The following is a 23,775-nucleotide window of genomic DNA, read 5'->3' as shown; positions in this document are numbered from 1 at the left end:
CCGAATCAATTTACAAGACAGAATTGTGGATATAACAGTCTTATTATGTTACACGGCGCACCGGCGTACACTGGGCCCTGGGGCACATTGTACCAGTCAGGGCCGTAACAGCACTTCGTCAGACCCCCCCAAAACTTTGGTCTTGGGCCCCCCATAGGGTTATAGACCGAGCGTCTGAGGGGCTTCGCCTGAGTGAAGTGTCTTGAAAACGGGAGGGCCCGTCAATAATGATTAAACATCTTCGGGCGCGCGGAACCGTTGATATGACTTCGTTACATGATGTTATTTCGTGACTTCCAGTCTGCTATATCAAAAAATATAGAACCGCCCAAACGTAGGCTTCTAGACTAAGAGAAGCACACGATTTCAAATTGGCATTTCTTCACTGGCATACAATTTTTCCCAGCGGGATGGTATTTGTCTTGTGAGGTTCAGTATGCAAAGACAGGAACATTCGGCGCCAGTCATTTAGGCGCCTATGGACAATTAAACCTATATGTATTTTGTATATATAGCGAAGTCTTTGATCTGCATAAGGGCATAGACCTTTTCGGCCAAGCTTTTCTCGCTGCCAATCGTTATATGTTATATGGCCTAAAACTTGATTGTATGTCTTGGTGGGCCTGATTGGAATTGCTGGCCGTCTTGCCTTATATATCAGGTGAGCAGCGATGATTTTCCAAGTTAAAGTAATGTAATAAAAAATAATTAAAAAATAGAACGTAGTGTGAGCACAGGACACCGATTCCATACTCGTTGGTGGGTCGTGGCGCGGTAATGGCCCAATACCCAATAAGAAAGATAAATGGCTACTAGAATTCGCATACTGCGCGAAAAATTTTCGAAAAAATTGCATAAATTATCAAAAAATACACTATGATTTATGCTAATTCACGAAATAATTTTGGGCCCCCCATCGAGCTCGGCCCCCCCCCCAATTGGGGGGTTGGGGTGCGGCAGTTACGGTGCTGGTACCAGTTATAGCTTTCACCTCAAGTCCATCGAAAACAGATTCTGAGCAAATTAAATTATGAGTCTCTCAATCATGAAATTCAAATAGGAATAACGACAAACCATGCGGGACTGCTTTGACTCAAGATTCGTCGGGCTAAAAAAAGTCGACTACAAATCTACTGTACCACAAAGTGGGACTTTATCAATTCGAAGTCCGTGTCTCCGTAGTACAATACGGTATAGCTCTCGACTCGACTACATGGAAGGGGGCGACCAGTCCTACTACCCGACTCCAACAAAGCTACTGCTTATTCTTGTACGTTACTACGTCGACTACACTGTCCCACCCCGGCGAAAAAAAACGTAGAGGAATACCATACTACATTACTACCTACTTTCAACAAGGCTCGTGACTGCACTTTTGAGCTAGTGTTCGATAATGCCGTGATGCCGGACCAACAACTTACTATTGTCAAAAAATACACAGACCATCAGCTCCTCTAGTGACGAATAGCGATTAATTTGTTTTTCCGAGACAGAGATTAGCACGATTTGCGATCTGTGACGATTCCGTGCATATCTACAGTATTTTGGTTCAAAAGCGGGTATATTTCCCGTTGGAGTTTGTGGAAAGGTGTTACTCTTATGTGCATGCGACGGTTTTGTAGGCTGATCTTAGTCTGATGTCAATACAGTAAGCATCGTGATCCATGCATTGCATTGCATACTACTGCTGATGCAACTTTGACTTTGATCTATATGCGCTCGGTAACAAAGCTTGCCGGTGTCGGAATTTTCTCTTTGATTGTTGCATTGCTACAGTATGGATGGATACACTTCTACGCGACATCTGCAACAACGTTTCTCTTCAAGAGTGGGCTCTTCAATAATTCCCAAATTCATAACACAGCATTGGACCAAAATCTGTCGAATCTACAGAATGGGAGTGAGCACTCATTGAATTCGACGAATGTGTTGAATCGAACTGTTTTCTACAATAGAATTGAAAAATGTGGAAGCCGGTCACTGATTGCGCTTGTTCGCAATATTGCTGCTTCCAACCAATTTAACTCTGACGGCTCGACCGATTATTCACACCCTCACCCCAAAAAAGAGCTGATGCTCGAGGAGATGGAAAAAATCGCACATTTAGGAGCGCCCACATTTTATAATCGCCATATTCATTATTTGGATTTTAGAAAGCACGGCTTCAAATCACCGATATATATCAATATGTTACGGGACCCTGTTGATCGCTTTGTATCACATTACAACTATATAAAATATGGTGACCAGAAAGGACAAATCAAGAATTCTCAAAACAACCTCAGTGATATAAATAAATGCATACTGCAAGATGAGCCTCATTGCCATCAACCATACGTGCGATTCCATTACATATATTATTTCTGTGGATTTGACCCTGCATGTACTGAACCATCAATTGAAACGCGGATCGATTTGGCAAAGAGACACATCAATGATAGCTACTTGTTAATTGGAATGACTGAAGACTTTGAAAACACTTTGAAATTGCTCGAAATTATGATTCCACAATACTTCAAAGGAGCGTTTGCAGCTTGGATGAAGATTGCTAATTTTACAAAAAGCCGTACAAGAACAGTAATTCGTGATGTTCTTACAGAAGAAGCGTTTACCAAGCTTAGATATGATCTTCTAAAGGAAGATTACGTCGTGTATGAATTTGCGAAGAAAAAATATAAGACTCTGAAATTTAAATATCGGATTGATTAAGTCATCTGCAATTGGTTTATTTCAGCACTGTGATTGGCCACACTATCATATTTATCATACAGTAGGTTATTTGTTGCTCAACCTATTATATTTTCTCTCATCTCTTTTCTCTACCAATTGAATCATTTGTTGTTTCAATATGTGCAATGTTGCAGTGTGGTGATGATATTCGTATATTTTTGTGAAATACTTGACGTTTTGTGCAAAAATTAGCAATCATGTGTTGGTAAAATTAGAATAACCGCTCTAAAATTATTACTTTATCATGCATAATATTTCATAGAATATTGTTTATGCACATTATACAAGCCTATAGGCTCATCATAAGAAGAGCTTAACAATTGAAATTCGTTCTCAGTCATACATCGGTCCCAGATATCTTGCGCTGGTTTTATCCTGTGCTTATATCTTTGTTTAATTGCATTACAATACAAGAAGGAAATATTATTGCTATGAATTTAGAACTAATATTGTTCAACTATTACAATATTTAAAAATCCTCCTCCACTAATATCAAATTGTTTGCCGTGGCTTACCATTTTGTTGTACCTCGCATACTCGCAGATTTTCCAAATTAGAAATGTATTGTGCATTCTGAAACTGTGATTAATATGTTGTTAGTGGCTCATATGATTGTGATGCCTCGCAGGCCTATACGACGAAAAAGGATATTTGACATTCTTATGCCATTCACAATTTCCTATCAAAAATTATCAGATAAATAATGTCCACGATACCAATTTCAGTAACTAGAGATTGAAATTACTGGTACGTTTTGTAAGTTCGAGATGTCTTCTCGTGGGACAACTGAAACTTCGGTACTGCGTCGAAACTTGGAGGAACAGTTGGATAGATTGGTCCAGCAACTTGCTGATCTTGAAGAGTCAAGGTAAAGCTTCTGTAGTCAAATCGTATCAATATTTGTCAAATGCTTTGTAGGGTTGCGGCGTTGTACTTGAGTAAAAGAATGTATTGTTAAAATTACTTCTACTTCAGCACCAACGCTGCCTACTTTGCTCAGTGAGTTACTTGACTATTGATAACTTCTGTTTCATTTGGCATTTGTAATTTTACTCATAGTCAACAATTACGGTATATTGGTATCACATATTTTTATTTAACTCATTCAGTATTTTTTCTTAGTTTTTTATGTTTTCATCAACACAAGAAATGACATGATTATAACGGAATAAACCAATCCTACTGGTTTTTAAATAATCTTTGCAGTTGAATCAAACCAACTTATGTCCATTTTACGCATTTTGAGAAAATTGACTTTACGTTAAGTTTTCGTCTTCTTCCAACCGTCTATTGGCCCTGGTTAACTTTGAAACAATGTGACAGGCATAACCATGGCCTAGATTTGGCCGAATATAATTGAAAATATTTCAAAAACTTTTTTCAAATTTTAATAGCTACCGTACCCATAAAAATTGGAAAACTGGCCATAAGCTACTTTGAATCCACTGCGACTGAATGAAGTCGATTTACCCATTCTGACCTAAAAAGCAATTTATCCGAAAGTATTGTTTCCAGTGTTTTTCCCCGTCACCTATGCTTGTAAGAATGTGAAATGATATCATTGATCGGTGGATAATCCAAGAATTATCATCGAAAAACTCAAATAACTCCGCTTCTACAGGTTGGAATTGAGTCAAATTTGTTTTGCATCGTTTTTGAAGACAGCACTACAATTTCATGCGGTTGACAGAAAAATTTGAAATTTTTTTTTTTTCATTTTTCGGTAAATTGAAAATTTTCAACCTGTACGAAATCCGTGATTACCGGTTGGAATGAATTCAAATTTGGTGTGTGTATATTAAGGCAACCTAACGATTTAATCGCCAGCCAGCAAGATACAAGAAAGAAAATATTTTCAAACAGTCCTAACTAATGTATAACCATCTATCTACTGACATAGTATTGGATGATAAACTTTAATTTGCCGTTCAGAGAGGACTTCGATGATGATGAATATGAAGAATTGAAAAGCGAAACCATTGAACAATTGAAGGAAATGAAAGAATCATTGGCCAAGATGGTTAAAGGAGATGTTACATTGGTGGACAGTGTAAATTCTATGCAGTTGGTACGTCCAGATTTCTGATGTTATGTCGCGTAACATGAACTAGTGAAAGCATATGAAGTCATGTTCAAAGTTCTTTTAAAGGACAATGTCCGCGGTTGTCTACAATTCTCTGACAATTTCAGGCTATACAAGCTGCGATCAGTCAAGCGTTCAAAACTCCCGAAGTCATCAAGTTGTTTGCGAAAAAAGAACCTGGCCAGCTACGCACAAGGCTCCAGGAGATTGAAAGAGATCATAAGATTGGGAAGTTATCTAAAGATGTCTATACTCGGATGAAAGTGGAGATTCTAACTGCTGTCAAAAAACTCGATGGCAAAGTGAGTAGGGTGTTGTTATATGGTTATCAAATGATCTTTTTACCAGGTGCCATCGTGCATTGCATACATCTCCAGAAGTGCAACTGATATTACAACGTATGATCATACTGTGAAGTGCATTTGATATCGATGTGTAAATGATTTTACCATTGAAGACATTATCTGTGATGTCACGTCATTGTTGAAATTGTTGATGTTCATATGTTAATCCACCACTTCTATTTAAACGGATTTTAAAGCAAGCCAAACCCAAGACTATCGAATTTTTGACACTTTGGATTTCCCGAAGTAGAGAGTTTTTTTTGTTGGATAAGTTTACATCACTTCTAGTGACAACCGACCAAAGTAGCATCTGTGCCGGTTAACTGAATATATTTTAAAGGGGTACCGTCCAAACCTATTTAAATTGTCATTAGTCGTTTTTGGGAGCCGCTGTTATGTGTCTTTCAATTTCAAAAAAAAAACTCTTATTGATAACTTAATGTATGTGACGCATTCACCAAATATACTTACTTGACTACTCTTCAGATCTCCTACTTTCTACTTCGACATAAAGTAGTTTTGATACATCTTGGAAACGCTACTTCTACATGTTATGGATTGGAAATCTATGATATATTTCTACTTCTACTATGTCACCCACGGTGTATGCCCTGAGCCTTCTCTCAATAATTGTTATTTGTCCCTCGTCAAAAATGCTTTGGAGTTAGGAGAATGGCCACTCCTCTGCTGTAGACTAGCTTATCTTGCTTGCTATATCATTTATTGTTGTATTATTTTGTTTCATGGTGAATCATATTTTCAGATATCTCCCGAAGAGGAAATGTTCCTTTCTCAATGCAGCGATTCGTCGCTGGCTGCGTTTCAAGAAACAGACAACAGTATCAAATCAGCGGAAGGTCTCATTGAGAAGGAATGAATAAAACGAAAAACGTACTCTACAATTCTTGGACTATTCACTGTGCAATATGCAACAACGATGATGTGCATACCTTCTATGCCACTTTTTACACCTTGGCACGGCTATTAGCAATTAGAAATATGTGAAATATTTTGTTTCATTCAAAACTTCTTACTCACAGTGTTTGTGGGGTGCTCTGATATGCTATGAATTCTGGTCGTTGCCTTCAAGGTGTTAAGATTTGATGAATTCAGTTGTAGGCGGTATTAGACTGATTAAGGCAATAAGTTGTAATTTCTGCTGTCTTTGTAAAATCCAATTTACCATTTAATGTTGCTCTCTGCCAATTCCCATCATTAATGAGCCTTTTTACTTCCTATCTTGAATATTTCGATGAGAAATAAATTGTGTAACAGTGATATATAGTTCTAATATATCCCTGGTGTATAAGTTTGTAGCATAACTCTATTCCAAGTCAGATGAGTCCTGATGAGTGCACTTCTGAATAAAATTTATTTCGTGTATTGATCTGGAATGAGGATTGAAAACTATACGTCTGGCAAGATCGGTTCTTTACGCACTGAGATTTTCTGCGGCTCAGCACAGATTTACTGCTGCTCGCGGCTTTTTAAAGCATATCTCAACTTTGGATGAATTATGTTAGCCAAGCTCGGTGCCTGCTGCGGTGTCACTACAAATTTCAAGCCCATTCTACAGTGATCTGCTCTTAATATCACTGGGTCACACATCGCTTTTGCCCACCGACAAATGCCTGTCTGTTTTCGTTACTTGTCCTCGTTATGTTATCTTGTTACTCGTCATTAAGCGCGCTAATTGCCCATGAGTTATTTTGTTGTGTGTAATACCAAGCGGCGTGGATTGAAATACTATTTAAAGTCGTTTCGTGTCGCTGTTCCTACGGTGACAAAAACAGCCCAGTAAAAAAGACCCGAAGAAAGAAAAGAGCAAGAAATAGCGACGAAGAAAAGGCTATGGTCATCAATCAGGTATATAATATTTTCATCATTTCAAAACATCACAAGACTGCGATACAATGAAAAGATAGGAAGGTGTCGAAACAACTTGACAGGGTTGTAACCAAGTCACAAGGCTCCAAGTCAATTTCACTTTTATAGTTTTGACTCGAGTCCAAGTCAATGTGTTGACAGCTCAGTTTCCAGTTAAAATCTCGTTACACTCACTTTTTATAACTCTGTTTGGTGATATTGAATAGTTCGCATTTATAATGTACTAATTTTCCTCACTTTCAGCAGTTTCTGATCGCATTTTCAAGTACTAGTACCTAGGCTTACCATACGTCCTCTTTTAAGAGGATTTGTCCTCTTTTTTGACTTTTTTGAAAGTGTCCTCGGAGGACGCCCTTTTGTCCTCTTTTTTGAGATTTTGTCCTCTTTTTTGAAAATTTAGGTCAGATTTAGAGGAAATTGCGAGTGATATGCCGCAAATTAGCGCAGAAGTGAAGCTCCGGCGGGCATTTCGGAGGGAAAAGTGGTGATTTCAGCTCTGAGCGAAAAGAAGACCTTTTTTTTTTTTTTTCTTATTTTTTTAGTCATCCACCTAGCTATGTGGACTGAAAAACGTGTTTTTGAGCTCTGAGCGGTAGTGATGACCTTTTTTTTTTTTTTTTATAGTCAACCGATCATGAAGCGGGTGAAATTTACCTGTTTTTGAGAATTCTTCTCCAGTTTTGCTTGTCTGAAATTTCTGAAAAAGTGTCCTCTTTTTTCATTTCCGAAATATGGTAAGCCTACTAGTACCTAATAGACGAAATCCCAATAGGATGGTTACTTTACTATCCTTCGAAATTACGATGAAATAACGATCTTTGCCGTCTGTGTCTCGAGTCATATGACTTGGTTCGAGTCATGTGCAATGACTCGAGTCCAAGTCGAGTCAATACACAGATTGACTCGAGTCGAGTCATTTCCGTATTTTGAGAAAATGACTCGAGTCATCAGAAAATCTTGACTCGAGTAATGCAGAGTATATAAGACGCAAGCGACAAAATAAGGTGGCATGTCGCGGAGGGCGAGGTCGATGTTCGGTAGTGTTCCGATAACCCCGAAGGCAGGCTAGTATTCATGGTAACATCAGGTAGTAGGTACTAGGCCGAAATGGATGCAACATGCAACGGCATCCTATCTGTATATGACATCGCATTGTATGTCTTGTATATCGCATTATACATTGTGTGCGTGGGTATTGGACAAATGGGAATATAATATGAAAATTATTGAAAATTGTTACGCATGACGATGATTTATTGAATTATTAACCAGATCGAAATCAGTGCTCCTACAATTATTATTATTAAAAATCAAAATTGTTACGCATGACAATGATAAGATATCAGGTTTCATTGAATTATTAACCGGATCGAAATCAGTGCGCCTTAGAACACTATGCTCTGAGGCAGGCATCTCTACCCATGGTAAATCTGTATGCTTTCGCCGTTCATCCGTAAGACAACCACAAGAGGCGGTAGGCAATTCAGGAATAAATAGTCGGCAACCCGAAAAGGACCGGAAGATAGAAGGGTATGCTGCTTCATGACATGAGCGTCGTACGATGGGTGATGCTGCGCCGGTAGTCCTGTTAATATCTTGATCTGTAAATTTGGTAGCGTTGGTGCAGTTCAGACATGGAATGATGGAATAATATACACTGAAACTCACGGTAATATTGTGACACGGGCGTGTATTACGATTTTTGTAGTTAAAAACAAGATACGGCACGCGATACCGTATAGCCCTACCCCTCTGGTTCTGAATCAGGTTTTACTGAGAATGCCAGCGAGTGTGAAACAGATTCGGTGAGGGTTTTAGACATTGAAATTGAGCATTGAATCAAATGGTTGTCGATGTTTCGAAACAGCCATCGCTTTGAAATATGTCTTGACTTGATTTTATCCATTCGTCACACCAGATAGCCTATTGCTTCTATAGTCTAATCCAATAAGTCAACAATGTTTCATTCCTAGCCTAGCAATCTATAGTGTATGGGAGTGCTTAAATGGTTCTTTAATTTCCGTCTATCACATGAATAGGCTACTTGTGCAAAGAAACATCTCTAGTATATATTTCTATTTCTAGTATCTACGTATTTTGGAAACCGACGCAAAACTGAACTTTCCGTTATTGATGCTGTAAATTCTATTTCTGATGAGGCGGTTTGACGACAGAACCGTTAGCGTTAGGTTATGGTCAGCTCCATAATTTTTCCTCCCCACGAAATCGAAATCCCTGTGTCCTGAGCACATATATGTAAATAGAAGATGCCATGCCAGTACGCAGTACCACAAACAAGTTTTTAGTCTGATCCGACGGATGCTCATGACCTACAGATAGATAAATGCTATTGAACTGCAATCTGTTTAAAATGTTTAAATCACAATAATGTTGTACGAGTGTGTAGCCTAGGTATGTACGATCAGGCAAAGTCAAATAAATCAATCGGTGTGCTCACAATTGACACCTCTATACATTTTTCTCTACTCTATGAATGACAAGCTTGTAAAATCCCTACATTTTGCTAATGATAATGTTCTTGAGATCTGGTCCGAGTAAACTTTTATTTACGCTATATTTATCGCATATTTCAACTTTCGTCAAATGTTTTGTAATGATATACAAGATTTTAAGCATTTTACCATGTGGCAGATATCATATTCATGTTACTAGCTATTGTCCATTATTGATCTGTATTAAATGTGTTTACCATGTTCAACATATATACCAGATAAGTGTAGTCTAATCTAATCTAAAATATGTAAATGATTATGATGAGTTCTACTCTCATTTCATATAAAGTTAACTAAAATTTGCATGAAATATGTAAGGCCGACAATTCAGTACCTCTATAAGTATAGATTGAATATAGCTGATGTGTGTGTTCGGTTTATATTTTAAAAAAATGCCTTCGAAATGGGGCTGAAATTATAATTTGTACATAAACGTGTCGCATTGAGCAATTTTTTTATTAGCAGTATATGACTTCACAGCGTAAATGACCATAATATAATGGCCATTACCTTCGCACACTTGACATGAGTGGACATGAAGAATGAAGATCATTACATGATCATAATTAGAGCCCGACCGATATTGGATTTTTATGCTGATACCGATAAAACCGATATCTAACACCTTCACCGATATATTCAGCCGATATTCAAATAAGGTGGAATCTACTCCAAAAGGTGTGTTTTTAAAACTTCATAGCAAATCTTTCAACAGCTTTACAGCCATTGTCAGACTCAAACATGAAATAAACTAGAAAGGCTGCATCAGGACACCTCAAAAGTGTAAGCTATATGATATTCTGCAATCTGCAATACTCCAAGTCTAGCGGTCAAGTATTAAAGTTTTCTGACTCCCTATGCCATGTTAGGACGAAAATTGCCGATACCGATAATTCTGTGTGTGATATCGACTCGATATTATCGGCGAACCGATAATCGGTCGGGCTCTAAAAATAATATCACCAGTACCAGTCAATACTGATAGTGCATTGTTTTATACCGCATATTTGCAGATATTTTTCAACTCATCTGCAAACGAAATAGTTCTGTCTCTCTCTCTCTCTCTCTCTCTCTCTCTCTCTCTCACAGAAAGCTGAACAACAAACGAGAAAACTGAAATTGAAAAGACTTATTGCTTAATTGTGAACATTCGTTGAAATTTGGGATAGCCCGAAAATCAAAACATGATACAGAATTGCAGATCAGTTCAGAAATGGTAGATTGTAATGCAGGAAGCAAAGTTTCTCTGCACGCTAACCAAATTAAACTCGTCCTACAATGGTAAATCTGTCATATATTATCCTTTGCGTCGTCAAGTTCTTGAGATTGAGAACACGGGGCATTGAATTTCCAATATTTTTAATTTTTTTTAATATTAAATATCGGCCGCGATATCGGCCTTCATAGACCGATATCGATAATCGGGCAAGCTCTAAATATCGGCCTCGATAATCGGCCATCTCGATAATCGGTCGACCTCTAGTTTCCAGACCTCAATTGCAGGATCCACTGTATCGGCACTTGTGAAAATTACATTTTGTAGTTGCGTAGTTTGTAGCTGTGTAGTGTTGTGATTAGAAATGTACTGGAATGATTCGTGATAGAATGACACCAAGAAAAACAATGCCGATAAGGTTGTGATGTTGCGAGTCATCTCATGCTTACTCTCTTTCCGTCAGGGCGATGATGCATGTTTTCTGTCAGGAAACGACTTGGAACTTGCCACTAATGAGAGTCAGTTCTAACGAGTAGTCACGTAACCCTCGAAGTGTTATATTGACCATACAATATTGTGTAATTATCGTTGCCTTGTCATATGTTTAATCTGTACCAAGTTACCGTATAGGCCTGCTCCTTTTAGTGTGTATAATCATGAACAAGTATTGTTGTATACCGTATATAGCCTAGTTCCTAGTATTTGTATAGTATAGCATTATGTGTTATGTGGTAGAGTACAAGCCTGGGCAACTGTTGAAGTACAGTTCTGACGGTGTCTCGGCATATGTTCTTGTTTTCGTTTGTAATATATAATATGGGAATTGCTGAAGTAAAGTGTCTCTCTATTCCTGAAAGGGGTGCATGATTTTACCTTGCTAGTTGAGCCAACATCGCTACATACACATGTCTTAAGGTATCAATTGTAAATGGAAAAGCCATCATGAAAATTGATTTTCGCAAATCATCAAAGAGACCGATTGATTTATACTCGGTACTCACTGTGTCATATTCGATTATTCATAACACAAAAGCTCACCAACCTTGCTTCATATCAGAATCAAGATTTAGCGCATTAGATGTTGCATATAGTCAGCGCCAGCCGAGTTCATTGACTGGATATTGTTGTAAAAGCCATGGCTGGCTCTTCGAATGACCATCACACATCAATGAAGCCGGTATCAGTGTCACTTCACGTTGCTCTCCTGCCTGTATTGGACGAGGTAAGCAATTATCCAATGATTAGAGAAATATCGCTTTGTTCGACTGTTATGCAATAGAATTTGCCAGACTTCATCAAACACTTTGGTTATGCAAAAATTTGTGGGCAGGCATACTAATATCATGGTCACAATGTTCAAATTCGATCCATTGCTTTGGTGATCAAGGCTAATTTCTTGATATCTATTTCAAGTTATTAATTGTTTCATATAGGCCAGTGGTTCTCTTTGTCTTCACAGACCCCTTATGGACCCCTGCGGACGCCCACTAGTTTTTGTTCAAAATTAGCTCAATTATCGCGTAACCGTCATCTGTATCGTGTCTAGTGATAAACAGGCGTCACACTATATGTGGAAATTGGGTAGACGTTCATTATTTCTAAACGAATTTTGCAGCTGTATTTATTGTCTTGAAGATCCGCGTCTTCGATTAGATATGAACTAGTGCCGAAAATCCATTTCCACAAAGATTTATGGGTGGCGAATGTAATATTAACGCGTAACGCTTCCGACGACAGCTTTTTGTATGAGCTTATAATGAACATATCACGTCCAACCTGGTCATTTTTATCTAGCATCTCATTTTGAAGTTATTTAGTAGTTAGGTTATATCACAGGAGAAAATGGATTTTGCGGCGAGGTTTCAATTCATTCATTGGGACAGATTAGTTGCATGAAAAAATGGGAAAAAGTTGCAATATAAGAGTCCTCCAAACAGGTTTAAAACACCATACTACATAACTTTTGAGTATTTAGGAAGCTGCCGCAAGCTGTAAAAACACAAACTTGCCCTAGTTATCACCGTCGGATATTTGATTTCACACGAACATTTTAATGACGCGAGTCCTAAAGTTTTAGCAATTATGAAGCGAAACTGTCTTACGCTTTCCCTAATTGAGAAAAATAAAAATTAGGTTTTCAATCACTTCACAAATTTAGAGGTGTTGCGAACCCCCGAAGATGCTTCGCGGACCCCCAGTTGAGAACCACTGATAGGCAATGTATCTAGCTCTCCTGAGCTGTATGTGACAGTCAAATTACAAAATACTTTTACTCTGGTGCTTGCAAATATAGCTTGTTTGTACTTGAAACATATATGCGATTTGTTACTCTGATTTCAGTCGTTTTTTGAGGATTAGATGCTTTACCACTGCCATGACTCTTTCTCAAATAAACTTTCACAAGTGACATAGTATCAGTGAATCCCGAAATAGATTCTTCAGAGGTAGTCAAGTTTTTCTATTTTGTTCCTATTCTGTTGTATGAAGTTTTAGACTCCTACTATAATAATGCTTGATGTAATTAGATGTACAAAGTAAATATATTTTGAAATCCGAATTGATTTCGGTCACTATTTTTCAACGTGTTGTGAATATCAGGTTAGCAACTCATAGGCCTAATATTCTGTATGGTGCTCTACGGCCATTTCCCTATGTTAACTTGATGCAGTACTCTTGTGAGAGTACTTCCGCCATCTATGCTGAAACACAAAGTGCCGTCACGATCACTTCTAATCATAGCTGTGGTACTTGGGCATTTTTGTTGCTATGATGCATTCGAGATATTGTATTTACCAGCGTATCCATTGTTCTGTGCATAACACTAACTCTAGCATTTATATTCAATTTAATTTGACTTCACAGGATATTGTATAGATGACAATTTTCACGAATTTGTGATCACGCATTGAGCTAGCAAATTTTAATCTGTAACCCAACAGCATATTGTATATCCCATGTCCCATCGTTATGTATCTTTCATTTTCCACATTGTTTGTGGAATTTGAAGTCTTATTCCATCATTTTGTGGTGTCGGATTTATGTTCCATGTAAGGTATTGCGGCCAGACAGGCGACTTTGCTATTTCTTTTAATTAGTCTCAGATTTCTAAGTTGAAAGCGACATGTGCTTATCGGTAGGTTGAAACTTTAAGTCATGTATTTCTATGCTTCAGGCTAATCCGTCATGTGTATAGTAATAATCGAACGTTAAGGCTTCACACGGTATTGAAACACAATTTCAATATAACTTTTTATAAGTCCTATCCTGATCAATGATCTCTGATAATATAGAGGACAACACTGTGTGTTTTTCTTTGGTGTTTTAACCCAGACAATATCGTCACTTAACGACTTTCATTCATATTTTATTATCATTGCTTACCATCTTTCAGCTTGCAAATGAATTTGACGATAGAACTGCGCACATGCTCAAGGAAGCATTTACAAAGGTTGGTTATTCCATCTTGTGGTCTTTGATATTTGGTACGTTGTGTTGTGACCTTAAAAATCCTAATCTATCTAGCATTGGTAGTTGTGCGATTCCTGGGTGATTAAATTTTTCCCTGAAAGAATTTCAATCGAGACTTGGTGTGTTTTTTGCCTAAGGGGTCGCATTGTGATCAGGGAATAGTCAAGTGCTTTCTTCCCTGGTGATTGACTGTAATTTATCACCAATGTAACATTGGATTGCTATGCGGTAATGGGATAAAGTTGTGAGGTTATTTTAGTAAATGACAAGTTATGCTACAAGTTTTTAGTTTGACATTTCATTGAATACTTTCATCCTCAAATTATAGTTTGCCAGCGTTGAGATTGAATTGAATTGCTAGCGAATTGGGATTTCAACTCCAGTGTCGAATCCAATTGTCTCAAATCAAATTTAGGTAATTTTGGATGACTCACGCCTGGAAATTGTTCAAACATTTAAAAAAATCACTTTACAAAATATGAAATTGAAATATTTGAAGAATTTTGAATGAAGACAGGATATTCGGCAATGCTTTCTATTGTGTCAATTTCAGACGGAAAGCCAAGTGCCGGGATTTACACAAGAATTTCTCAACGGCTTGCTGCAGAAGGAGGCCCCGGATGAAATAAATTTCACTGAGAGTTTATTAAGAATGTCTGGCAGGGACAGCCCGGGTATGTACGAGTCACTTAAATATTTCTATCGTTTACCACTCGATATGTAGTTTGAACAAAGAGAACATTCGTTCTGATATCTTCACAAATTGAAAACGGGCATTTTATCATGCCAATTTCTGACCAGATGTATTTTTTTCTTGTAGAATTCGCCCTGCAATATCGAGAACCCGAGTTCAAAAAGCTTTCTGACAGGGCCCAATTACTAAAACTAATTTTATCGAGGATACCCGATGAGATGCATGACAGGCCGAGATTTCTTCAAACCATCAAGTTTGTAAACTTTCTTTTCTACGTGCTTCTACATGAATAAACCCGTCTAAACGTAGTTGTCAAAACTATAGGCATTCACAGTAGATTTAAAAAATTTGGGTCGCCAATACAAGCCAGATGCAGAGAAAAATGACGATTGTCCCTCACTCACAGATATGATGTTTAAATTTCATTCCTTGAAAGTTGCATAGCAATTGTTTCACACCCTTGTTTTGAAGTATCTTCAATCATTTTTTCATGTTTTATCACTTTTGTAGTATTGTCAGTACGTTAACAGACGTTCTGTTCAGACAATTTGCATACAATGCCGTTGTGACTGCTTACCGTAAACACATACATGACGTGTCATGAATTAAAGATGCATAGTAAATTTCAATGCGTGTAATGCAGAGTAATTTCCTTGGTATGAACGCTCTGTTATTTACATGGAAATTGGCAGGCAATAGAACTGCAATGCGGTTATGCTGCTGCTTTTTCTATGATTTGCCACCCGTACATTTAGAGATATAGCAAGTGCAATAAAAGACCTTCTGGACGCTGTGAATGAAGTTTTTAGAAGATATAGTAGCCGGACGAATAGAAGGGTGAGTGTCTTTCGATATCCTGGATTTTAACGGTTGTGTTGCCATTTTTCTCCATTTTCTTCACGTACTGGCTTATATGAGCTAGATTAACGGATGTTCGACAATGAATGTACATCAGTGGTTTTGTGGGGAGTTGGCAGTAAACATTTATGTTTGTTAGTATACCTGACCCATTCCGTTAATGAGTAGCAAGATTTAAGAATGTTACTTCTGTTTCGTTATGTCACATTCCATAAGTCATTTCTATATTTTGGTCAATTCATATAGTCATGTCATGTCGCTGTAAGGTTATTTTTATCGACCGAATGCTCGATGGCCTCTACCGTAACTGTCTGCATTAATCGATAACGCTACTCAAATTAGTTTACCCAGCTCGTGTCAACAAACGCCATATTTGAAACCAATCGAAAAAAAAGGCAACGGTGCCGTAAACATTCCGGGCCAACGCAAATATTTGAGCTGTATCTCAAAAGTGTGCTCGCTCTCCTTGCAGACGCTGGACGCGCAAAAGAGGGAATTCGTGAAGTGTTCGAAGAATTTCAGCGACACTTTGAAAATATATTTTCGAGACGGACAGTACGTTGAGTATACCTACGATAGACTGACATATTGGGAATTAGGGTGGCTAGAACGTATTGTGCTGTGCCATAAGCCTTGCGAGCAGAAATAGACGAATTTCCCTATGTCTCCCAACTTTGTTTGGTCTACTGCATACTAAACCAATGTTTTATCGTTGGCCGTGTTGTGTTTCCAGTCGAGATACGAGACAAGTTTCTCATTGTGAGGATTCATTGATTTTGCTTAACCTGCTCATGATGTGACTAAGCTAATGCACTTACTTGTTTGCAAATGTCGTAGAAGTAGAAGTAATTAAATAATTTTCTACTCAAGTGCATGGGAAGTATTCATTTTCAAGTTGTGACTGATAATATTATATTAGACATGGTAACTGCTGAAAACTCAATCCGTAATAATTCTCAGGGAGGCTCGCGTATTCGCAAGTGCCAATCGACTCATTCAACAAGCCAACGCTATCCTCATGGTGTTCAAGAGCACTTCACCGGACTAGGCGAGACCGCGCTCGGGACAGAAATAGAGAATATATTCCGATAGTATTCGCGGTCGAAGCTCTTCAACGGAGGCCGGAGTTCGTTTCAATCAAGCTCGTCCGTCACGATTTTAGTAACTCGCTGAGCTCTCTTTTTTCTTTGTGATTGTGATTTTATACTGCGCTTTATATATTAATGGAAAAATCAGGTGGCACTTTCTAGACCGGTGGTTCTTAACCTGGTAAGTGGTGAACCCTTTATCCACGCTAATTGTAGGACTTCAGCGAACCCCGAATTTTTGCCTCGTCACAAAAACAAAAGTCTACCACATTAAAACGAACTGCGTATCAACAACAGTGCTAAAAGGACAAAACCGTTAGAACATGATTTTCATACAAAGCAAAAAATGTTTCACTGCAAATTATTCTTTTGTGGTGTATTGACCTTCAGCAAACCCCCCTGAGACTCGCTCATCGAACCCCGGTCTAGGACTACTGTTCTGGGACCATCCGACAATTTGACCCTGTGGCGTAGAGATTTGGGCTGAGCCCACGAACTCTGTCTGGTTACGATACGAATTGCGAATGATGATAATCAAAGTGAGTTGTATCAAGTGATTTTTTCCGGGCTGCACGCGGTAGTCGGATTCGATTTTTTAACGGCCAGTTTTGTCACGAATATCATATTTTTCAGTCGAATCTGTTACGAAACGTTGACAGTATCCGGTTTACTGCATTCGTAAAATGTCTAGAGACCGCTTTGTAGAAGCTGATGATTCCGGCCGCTGCCTGTACGGAGTACGGACTCTATTTTGCCAGCTGTTTACCAAACCGACTTGACGTGGTAATGGATGCCGGTATCTTGCTTGTCATTGCTGATTGCGTGATGTCAGCATTGTACTGTGAAGAATTCCGTAGGATTCTAGGCTCTAAACCGGAATACTGCTCTACTCAATCTGCCCATCCATGATTCACAATTGGCTCACTTTGCTGTGCTATTCTACCGGGAAACGTTGCGTCAAGGGGATGCCGAAAATGCGTCCTGCGGATTATTGGTCGACTAATAAAGTCTTGGTGATGCGCGCGACTGCATTTCACAAAATCCTGTCAGAAGTTGAGATGTTCACGCAAGATATTTGGTTGTGAACATTACTTACTGCTGATGGCTGAGAGCTGAAGTAAACTGGCCTTGTTCAAATTCGAGAATCGCATACATCAACTTCTCCCGTAACATTGAGGACACTGGGGTCGTGCCGGTATCTAGGATCCAGAAAATGTCTCAATGCTTTCCAAATTTTCGACTTGTAAAGTATGACGTAGTTCGTCACCAAGATATTGTCAAAATTTATCCCCCACACGAACAAATTTTGCACTCGGGCTACTCCAATACCGGTACCGCGTGATCAGCGATGGTTTAAAATCGTTGGAGCACATTGGATACATGGGTGTTACCTGATGGGCCTTTGTTGAATCAAGTATCCGTATTGCGTATCACGTAGTTGCTTAGTGACTCACCCATCGCGCAATCCAACTTTCATTACTTCTGATCGCCGAGTTGGCACGGCGTGCTAATCAACATCAAAATTTTGTCAAGTTATAACGATATCTCATGTCTATGTTAGTGTGCAGTGCATTGATGTTCATATTATCGAAACTTGGTATTGATGCTGTCGCCTGTTCGAACCACTGTCTGGCTTTTGGGAAGTTGAGTGACAGTACGTCGCCTTTACGGCCGTATGATGACTTCGGCACAATCAATTTTTTATTTTCTCTTCCCTTGCGGGCAGAGAGGTATTATTCTATAATTCTCTTCGCCTTTATATCAGCACGATGATTTTATTATCGCTTGTGTTATTTCGCTTTGTCAGTCGTTTTGTACAGTTGCGACCTGATCCGTTTTAATTAATCATAGTCGCCCGTGTTTTGCTGCATCGACGAGTACTTGTGATGTCGCGCATCTTTTTCGGACAGCACCCGGGTATTTATTTGTACTCCACTATTAGTACTACTTGACGCGTTTGTCGAAATCTCTTTTGGTTGGCGAAGCTACGGGGTTTGTGCGTCGCTCTATTGAGATGGTGGCATTGCTGCCGAATGCTTTCGAATAGAAATGAGAATTTCTTTTACAGCTAAGAGTGGTTTGCACAGTTCTTGCTAGCTTGACCGTATAGTCGGACACAATGTACGGACCTCGTTATGTAGCGTACCTGTGTAAGTGTGTAGTGATTTGGTAAAGCGTTTTAGTCTGTGGAAAAACGGTAATAAGGGTTAGAAATCGGGAGAGTTTCAGTGTCAGTTTATCAATCATTTTGAAACGCCACCGACTTTCGATACAATGAAAAGAAAGGAGGGTCTCGAAACGATTTGAGGTAGTACTTGAAATCAGACACGCAACGGGGCCAAGGCGATGTGAATAAGAGGCATGCACACGGAATGGGAAGGGATATGGATGAGCACCTAGTTAAGAGCGACTACAGCCGACTTCGAAGAAATGTACCTTCAATCAGAGATGCCACTGAGATATTTTGGAAAAACCCAGATTTGGACGTTGAAAAAACCCAGATCCTATATTTCACTGAAATTTATATGATATAGCTGCAAAACAGTGACTGAGAGTCATCAATGACAGTTATACGGACATAGAAGAAGTTTTAGCCCTTGATATTGAAATCCCAACTGTTCATTTTCGTAATATACATTTTGCTCAGTTAAATGAGCAAATCCCTCGAAATATCATGCTTTCCTCTCGACACATTGCTACGGGCATTCGGTATGGAGGGGTGGTCAATACGTAGTTTATTATATATTCGTAATGTTTGTCACAATGCTAATTCCCATCTATGATGAGGATGATTATAGGGTAGTTCCAGTGACTGTGAGCTGACCAGATATATTAAAAATAGCTTTCGATTCATTAAACCTGGGACAAGCACTTTTATCTGGGATGTTTAGTCGAAAAAGAAACTGCCAGATCATGAAATTAAGGGTACATTTGAATTTGACAAACCCCTCTCCCTCTGAATAACTTGCCCGGGTGGCCAAACTGTCTCTTTGAGTGTCCCTGTTGAAAGTGAATATACTCTAATATCAACATGGTAAATTAGTTAGATCAACATTTGGTCTTTCCATGTGCATTAATTGCATACTTTACAGCAGTAATACATACTGTTTACTGACACGCAACGAATTTGTTGCAGCGCTAGCATTCAAGTCCTAAATCGTTTTGAATTGCAAAACAAATGCTCCAGAGTTGCCTTGTGAAAATGACTTTCTGCGACCTAGTAGTCAGTATTCAATTAAGCTCTCTCATCACGCCAAGACCTCTCATTTTAATAGTAAATGGGTCTCTTTAGACTCAATCACAGTAGAATCCGTCGATATTATGAGATCTTACTAAGCTAATATTCAATTTTGCGCCGTAAAATTGACCTGACAAACATGATGTTGAAAAAAAACAGATTTCAAGCACAGAAACCCAGGTGATGCTCGAAAAACCCAGATCTGGGTGGAAAAACCCAGGAGTGGCATCTCTGCCTTCAATGACTCTGGAATCTGTTCGCTGACACATTGGTTTGGTTGAGTGTCAAAGTAGCCTGCAAACGTCTGTCGAGTATGAAAGTAACAAACTGAAATCGCAGCCAGAGCCAAACACGAGCGAGAAAGGTGAAGTAATCGGTTATAGTCCGCGAGGGCATGCATGATTGCAAGATCCACCGCACAAAGGGTAATGGCGTGTAAAATCGAGGTGTCATGTCGATATTCCCTTCCTTATCGTAGTGGGCTGAATCATCAGGTGATGATGGCGATGACAGGCGTTTGAAAAACGCATCTTATTGTTGTCCCAGCGGGAGAAGGGACAGTACTAAAAAATTAAACACTTCATCAGTTAGCAAGAAACTGAGAACCGTTGATGAAATGAACGGACCAGCGGGTGTGCAAGGCCAGTTATTGTTTAATGTTTATATCCCGAAGTTTGGAATCGTAATTAAACTTGCACGAAGATCGATGCAGCAGCTTGCCGCGTGCCGTGATTATTAACCTTATCCTTTTATTGTGTGACACTAAGGCAGGGGTTCTTAAAGTATGAGTAGCGACCCTAGCATGGGTCACGAGGGAACCAGTAGGCTATGTAATGTCATAATTTATGTAATATTTGTTGAATTTCTTGCATCTCAAACAAATTTCGTCGCGCTTGGCGCGATATTCTGTGGTTAGTTTGTGCATTTACGTGGCCAATGGTTACTCTACTAATCTCTATTGGATACTATAGCCAATAAGCGAGACCCAATGCCCAAAGTGCGTGAGTGGACGACCCAAAATATCCTTTGCATCGGGAATATTTATAGAATCAGCAGTTTTAGATAGAATCAGAAGTTTTATCCCTGCTTTGCATAAACGCCTCGAAATTCCAATTGCCGACAGCAAATTAAAAAAATAACCGTTAACATTAATCCATTTCTAACACGAAAAGTGCCAAATGCCTCGTTTTTTTACTGGATTCGGACATGTCCTGGGAGAGTTATATTCGGTCCCTATCAGTGTTGGGATCAAGTCACTATCTTCGAGTCACGAGTCATCTCGAGTCATTGCACATTTTGACTCAAGTCAAGTCAAGTCAATCGATTTTCGAAGGTGACTCGAGTCAAGACAAGTCACTCGTTTTTTGGAGGTGACTCGAGTCGAGTCAAGTCAAGTCAAGTCACGAGTCAAGTCACAATTCAAGTCAAATTGAATTTTCGAAGTATGAGTAATGATTCAAAGTCAATACATTTTGCTAGCTGTGTGAATGACAGATTGATTGGTGATATACCTTGAATCATACGTGCAAAAAAGCGTTGTATCGCTCTGGCACGCTGAGAGCTGCAAATAAAATACGTGAGCCAAAATAGTGGTTCGAATACGAAGCGCCGAGAAGTTGAAACAAATTGATATGGTACACACTGCCCATCCACACATCCGTGAGATTTCAAACGCATAAACTATATTCGTTCGATTCAAATCATACAAGAGTCGTCTAACAAACAGAGATACGTTGCTATTAGATTATTCTACAGCTAGTACTTAAACGTCATCTGTGATAATTTCGTTTTCGATCCATTTTTTTGCGATGTAACAATGAAGGATCAGTGAAAAGTACAATCAGTGAATGACTGATTGCTCTCACAATTGACACACCGGCGTATCGCGAACATCAAAAAGATGCAGCGACTTAATCGACACCGTTTACTAGATGACTTGAAATTGACTCGTAAATTTTGCTCCGAGTCACGAGTCAATCCACATTTCTGAAGCACCGAGTCAAGTCAAGTCAAGTCATTTTTGCAAAGTGACTCGAGTCAAGTCAAGTCATGCGAAAAAGTTGACCCGAGTCTGACTCGAGTCAACTCATGACTCGAGTCATCCTAACACTGGTCCCTATATGTAGGACACTAAACTATCACCGAAGTATGGCCTGTTAGACGGTGCATGTCAGCCTGGATTCTTCTCATATTCTTTAAATCCACTATCCAATCGAAGTTACAATATGGCATCATCTGTTTGGGGGCTGCCAATAAAGCTGCACACGATCCACTGCAAAAACTACAACATAATGTTCTCCGTATCATAGCAAGAACCTGAGGCCTGGCCTGGTTGTCCTTCCAACAAGTCGCCGCTGAAGAGATTCGGTGTCCTAAACATAAAAGATATGCAGAAACTGTATAGAATTTGCCAGTATCAGTTCCACTATGGAAACTAGAAATTGCCAAGTTTATGTATCATTTCCACTGCGGTCATTGCCCCGAAATATTCAATGACTTCTTACATCGGTATCAAGAGTGCATAGGTAGGCTACAACACATGCGCGTCCACGTCGTCCAACTACCAGGGCCGTAACAGCACTTCGTCAGGCCCCCAAAAAAAACTTTGGTCTTGGCGTCACCATTGATTCCAAATTGTCTTGGAAGCAGCATATTGAATGCACAATATCAAAACTAGCTCGGTGTGTGGGAATAATGACCCGTCTCCAATCTTTGGTTTCCAGATCAGTACTACGAACCATCTACTTCTCTCTTTTCCACTCGCATCTGCAATATGGAATCGTAGTATGGGGAAATGCATGTACAACATTTTTGTGCAGAATTCGAACCCTGCAAAACCGTGCGATACGGCTGATCTCATCTGTACCTTTACGTACCAATTTATCGCCTTACTACCGTAAGCATCGAATTTTGCGAGTTGATGAACTGTATCGCTTCGAAGTATCAAAAGTTGTTCACAAATATTTTTCCAATAGTCTCCCTCCTGTGTTTGATGACTTTTTCATACCTGCTAAACATGTCCATTCCCATTACACGAGATCTTCGTCTAAAGGAAACGTCTACTTACCCCAACCCAATAGCAACCTAACTAAGAGATCTATCGACTACTCTGGACCTATCATCTGGAATGCATTACCATCACATATCCGTGAATTGCCTTATAATAGATTCAAAAAAGCCCTACTTGATCACCTCTTGTCGTTACACTAACACTGTTGCCCTACCTCGCCCAGACATTGCTTCATTGATCATTTGCTACCATTGTTTAATTTTTTTTCTATTTTCCTTTCGTAACTAAACATTTTTTTACAGCCAGACTGTTCTGAGTCAAGTGTACCTGTTTGATGCTGGTGTGATCAGACTAGATGACCTTCACGGTCTTATCGATCATTCCTATCTAATACCGAATACTGTGCACGCATATTTTCTGTACCACCATCACTGCCGTTTGTTATGTATTTTGGTTCGATGAAAATAAAGACTCTCTCTCTCTCTCTCTTGGGCCCTCCCATAGGGCTTTTCGGCCAAGGTTTTCTCGCTGCCGATCGTTCTGGCACACTTCTTGGAGTCGCATGTTATATGGCCTAAAACTTGATTGAATGTCTTGGTGGGTCGTGGCGCGATAAGGGCCCAATACCCAATAATAAAGATAAATG

At 39.2% G+C, this 23,775-nt stretch overlaps 3 protein-coding genes across 3 annotated transcripts; all 3 read left to right on the top strand.

The window, feature by feature from the left end:
• Nucleotides 1-1,479: 1,479 nt before the first annotated feature.
• Nucleotides 1,480-3,475, top strand: LOC145455530 (uronyl 2-sulfotransferase-like). The gene has a single exon (XM_080333512.1). The coding sequence runs from the start codon at nucleotides 1,714-1,716 to the stop codon at nucleotides 2,707-2,709; it is 996 nt and encodes a 331-aa protein (XP_080189638.1). The 5' UTR covers nucleotides 1,480-1,713; the 3' UTR covers nucleotides 2,710-3,475.
• Nucleotides 3,462-6,435, top strand: LOC145455525 (protein LZIC-like). Its single transcript, XM_080333509.1, has 4 exons — nucleotides 3,462-3,598; nucleotides 4,663-4,798; nucleotides 4,921-5,115; nucleotides 5,921-6,435. Exons 1-4 carry the CDS (start codon nucleotides 3,498-3,500, stop codon nucleotides 6,032-6,034), a joined length of 546 nt encoding a protein of 181 aa, XP_080189635.1. The 5' UTR covers nucleotides 3,462-3,497; the 3' UTR covers nucleotides 6,035-6,435.
• A 4,287-nt stretch (nucleotides 6,436-10,722) lies between these two features.
• Nucleotides 10,723-18,953, top strand: LOC145455387 (programmed cell death protein 10-like). Its single transcript, XM_080333361.1, has 7 exons — nucleotides 10,723-11,995; nucleotides 14,165-14,221; nucleotides 14,795-14,915; nucleotides 15,062-15,188; nucleotides 15,691-15,772; nucleotides 16,266-16,348; nucleotides 16,754-18,953. Exons 1-7 carry the CDS (start codon nucleotides 11,909-11,911, stop codon nucleotides 16,839-16,841), a joined length of 645 nt encoding a protein of 214 aa, XP_080189487.1. The 5' UTR covers nucleotides 10,723-11,908; the 3' UTR covers nucleotides 16,842-18,953.
• Nucleotides 18,954-23,775: the final 4,822 nt, after the last annotated feature.

Source organism: Botryllus schlosseri, chromosome 14, assembly GCF_051294905.1.
Source record: "Botryllus schlosseri isolate E-star chromosome 14, Bs_hap1, whole genome shotgun sequence".
Classification (NCBI taxonomy): domain Eukaryota; kingdom Metazoa; phylum Chordata; class Ascidiacea; order Stolidobranchia; family Styelidae; genus Botryllus; species Botryllus schlosseri.
This window is presented reverse-complemented; position numbering and strand designations above follow the sequence as displayed.